The sequence below is a fragment of the Alexandromys fortis genome, unplaced genomic scaffold, assembly GCF_014885135.2.
Source record: "Alexandromys fortis isolate MF-2015 unplaced genomic scaffold, M_Fortis_MF-2015_v1.1 scaffold_1269, whole genome shotgun sequence".
Lineage (NCBI taxonomy): Eukaryota > Metazoa > Chordata > Mammalia > Rodentia > Cricetidae > Alexandromys > Alexandromys fortis.
The window spans coordinates 1-4,060 of NW_026069142.1; the positions used below are offsets into that span (position 1 = coordinate 1).

Sequence of the window (4,060 nt, forward strand, 5' to 3'; positions counted from 1 at the left end):
GGAACTAGCTCTTGTAGACCAGGCTGGCCTCGAACTCACAGAGATCTGCCTGCCTCTGCCTCCAGAGTGCTGGGATTAAAGGCGTGCACCACCACCGCCCGGCCTGTTTAGTGTTTTATGTGCATCAGTGTTTTGCCATGTGTGTTGGGTCACATGGAACCAAAGTTACAGATAGTTATGAGCTGCCATGCGGGTGCTGGGAATTTTCAAACCCTGGCCCTCTGGAAGAGTAGCCAGAGCTTTTAACTGCTGAGCCATCTCTTCAGCCTCCTGTCTAGATCTTGATTCAAACAAACTGTTAAAAACAAAACGCAATCCCAGCACTCGGGAGGCAGAGGCAGGTGGATCTCAGTGAGTTCAAGACCAGCCTGGTCTACAAGAGCTAGTTCCAGGACAGGCTCCAAAACCACAGAGAAACCCTGTCTCGAAAAACAAAAAAAACAAAACAAAACAAAAAAACAAAACCCAAGAAAACCTGAATGCTGTTACTTCATATTAAAACTGTTAGCTGTCTTAGAGGTGACCCATCTCTAAGTGGAATATTTAGTGGAAACCGAGTAAGTCTCTACAAGACATAGACGTGAAGACTGTAACCAGACTTCAAAGCAACCCACTGGCACAAGACTAAAGTCAGAGGACAGGATATATGGCTCTATCAGACCAGCATTATTCTCTTTATTTCTGTGTATTTGTCACAATTTCCATGGTAAAATTATTTCTTCAAAATAAGAATTGTTTTGATACTGTTATATCAACTCCTTTCTTACAAAGAGTTCCATGGAAGAAAAATAGTATTTTGGCTGTAATACACTGACTAGTGAATTAAGTTAAACTATATGCGTTATTACTTAGACATCATCTTTAAAGACTGTAAGTTACTGCAGGTTTGTGGGATCTATGAAACCACAGAAAGTCAGACTTGCCATACAACAGCAGAAAACTGATAAAGCACGCGGTCGGCTTCTAACTGCCCTATCTAGGAGCTCAGTCACCTTTTCAGCAGGTCATTTGGTTCCTGGGGAAATAATGCTCCTTGGCCAGTGAAGCAGAGGCACCACACGTGGTAAGTGTGCAGGCAAGGATTCAACTCGTTCCATTACCAGTTTTGACCCTGAATACGTAATTCCCCCTTTGTCCTCTACCTTTGCAATGAAGATTTATCTCCTAATTGCTGGCATTAGTTCACAAAGATTTTCTTTCTTGGTTGCATGTAATAAAAATAATGGTAGATTGTATCCAAGATTCAACATGGTATACTACTTTCCAATTTTTGTTTTAAGATTATTCTGAAAGACTAAATTTTTCCTCTCTCTCTCTCTCTCTCTGGCTTTCTGAGACAGAGTTTCTCTGTAGCTTTGGAACCTGTCCTGGAACTCACTTTATAGACCAGGCTGCCCTTGAACTCAAGAGATCTGCCTGCCCCCGCCTCCCAAGTGCTGGGATTAAAGGCATGGGCCACCACTAAAAGACTAATTTGCAACTTAAAAATTTCAATGTCTGAGCAATTTTTTTTCTTTTGACCGAGTCTCTTGTAGTCCAGGTTGCCCTAGAACTCAGTATGTAGGCAAGGGTCACTGTGAACTCTGAAGGTCCTGCCCACACCTCCCAGATGCTAGGGTTGATGTAGACAAAGCCATGCCCAGGTGTGAGCAAAGTATTTCCAACACATCATGAAGAAATTCTGAGACAAATTAGTTTTGTAAAAAATGTTTTATCAATTCTATTTTTGTATAAAACACAAGGGAGAAACTTGGCCAATCAACACATGACCATGACCACAGGGAAAGGGACTTATCAAACTTCACAAGTCTAAAAACATACAAATGTTTCTTTTATCTTGTCTACAGCAATTGTCTATGCTTTTCCACTGAACTGTTCTTAAAGTTTCCACACAATCCCACAGATGTCCACTGTCCAGCTACAGACAGTAACGGGGAGCAGGTGGTTAAATCACTTCCTAAGCAGTTTTCTGCTGTCCCTTCTTTCCAATCAGAGATTTGTGGATGTGCGGAATCACACCTAGAATGAAATTCAAGAAGTTTTGTTAGTACACTATGATAACATTCTGAATATTTTAATGCTTTAGTGCTAAAGTAAACAAGCAATTATACAAAGGATGGAATTTATTTAAATCACCTTTCATATTTGGATCCTATTAAACCTATAGGAGCCCGGAAGCAACTGCAGCCACTACTAGGTTCTGGAAGCACCTGGTAACTCCATCTTTACAGACCGTACAGAACACTTTGGTCCTGCCAAGACTATCCTAACAAGCAACGTCTCAGGACATGTTATTTCTCTAGCATAGTTCAAAATGTATGGGCCAGTACTTTAAACCTTAGGCTTGCAGTATCACAAAAGTAAACAACAAGCTAAAATAAAAATAGCACTGCCCATGGCAAGGGGACAAATATTTACTCAGACCACTATGAGAAGAGGCCTAGAGGGTCCTGAGTTGTGGCTCAATTGTAGCATTTATGGGGACCCAGGTTCACAGCACCAACAGAACTGTAGTACACTTAACACTTGTGGACCTAAAAGTCATACGTTCCACTGACGCTGAGGATCACTGATCTGAAGGATGTTAATTAGAAATACTGTAGACTTAATAACACATACCGCCCCCAGCTATGGTAGCCTTGATGAGCGAATCCAGCTCTTCATCACCTCGGATTGCAAGCTGCAGGTGACGTGGAGTGATGCGCTTCACTTTGAGATCCTTGGAAGCATTACCTGCCAACTCTAGCACCTCAGCCGTGAGGTACTCCAGAATGGCGGCACTGTACACAGCAGCAGTGGCTCCCACCCGTCCATGGCTTGTGGTGCGAGTCTTCAAGTGTCTGTGGATCCGGCCCACAGGAAACTGAAAAAGAGACGTCTTTCTTGTTGGGAGGCACTGCAGTGCTTGAGTATAACTGAAGGCTTACCCCTGTTATGGGCAAATTTACTCGGTAGTTAATAGTCCTAGCACCTAGATGGATGTGCTACTACTCAGCACATCTTCAATTTTTGAGCAATGCAGTTCATTGTAAAAATGAGTTTACCATTCTGTTATCAATTACATGTTTAATAAAGCCCAATAATCACAATTGTATCTGATCAATTTTCACATAAAAGTCACATGACTTTCAACCTTCACCCACCATTCTCCTCTGACCCTAACTCTGTTCTTTCTCAATTTTATTTTATTTATTTATTTTGGTTTTTCGAGATAGGGTTTCTCTGTAGCTTTGGAGCCTGTCCTGGAACTAGCTCTTGTAGACCAGGCTGGCCTCGAACTCACAGAGATCCGCCTCCCTCTGCCTCCCGAGTGCTGGGATTAAAGGCGTGTGCCACCACTACCAGGCCAAGAGCTCATTCTTTTTTTTAAAAAAAAAAAATTTATTTATTTAGTATACAATTTTCTTTCTGCGTGTATGCCTGAAGGCCAGAAGAGGGCACTAGACCTCATTACAGATGGTTGTGAGCCACCATGTGGTTGCTGGGAATTGAACTCAGGACCTTTGGCAGAGCAGGCAATGCTCTTAACCTCTGAGCTATCTCTGCAGCCCAAGACCTCATTCTTAAGGAGTGTCTCCAGAAGCAATTATAATTTTAAGAGCACAATCAATGCCTTATTTCTGTTTCGTAATGTTAGTAAGGTGTGCTTTCTAGCATGTAGCAAGACAGCCAAACCATCTCTTACTGAGCTTTAGAGACCACAAAGAACTGTATTTTAAACTTATTTTATGTGTATGGGTGTACAACATGTGAGCCTAGTTCCTTCAAAGGCCACTGGATCCCCTAAAACCGGAAGACAGTTGTGATCTCCCATATGGGTGCTTGGAATCAAACCAGGATCTTCTGGAAGAAGTCAGTTCTCTTAATAGTTGAGCCTTTCTCCTGTCCTACAATGAGGCCTTTAAGACAATGTCTTAGGAAGGGTGGGTTGTGCATGGTGCACACCTTCGATCTCATCCCTGGGAGGCAGAGGCAGACAGACTTCTGAGTTTGAGGCTAGCCTAGTCTACAATGCAAGTTCCAGGACAGCCAGTACTACACAGTGAAACACTGTCTCAAA

At 42.5% G+C, this 4,060-nt stretch overlaps 1 protein-coding gene across 1 annotated transcript; it reads right to left on the reverse strand.

Moving 5' to 3' along the window:
- Positions 1 to 1,691: 1,691 nt before the first annotated feature.
- On the reverse strand, positions 1,692 to 2,922 carry LOC126496129 (histone H2A.V-like; the record flags this gene model as incomplete). The annotated part of the gene is made up of 2 exons (XM_050133692.1): positions 1,692 to 2,019; positions 2,620 to 2,922. Coding segments are annotated over 2 exons (365 nt in total), but the record flags the coding sequence as incomplete, so codon positions are not given.
- Between the last annotated feature and the right edge of the window lie 1,138 nt (positions 2,923 to 4,060).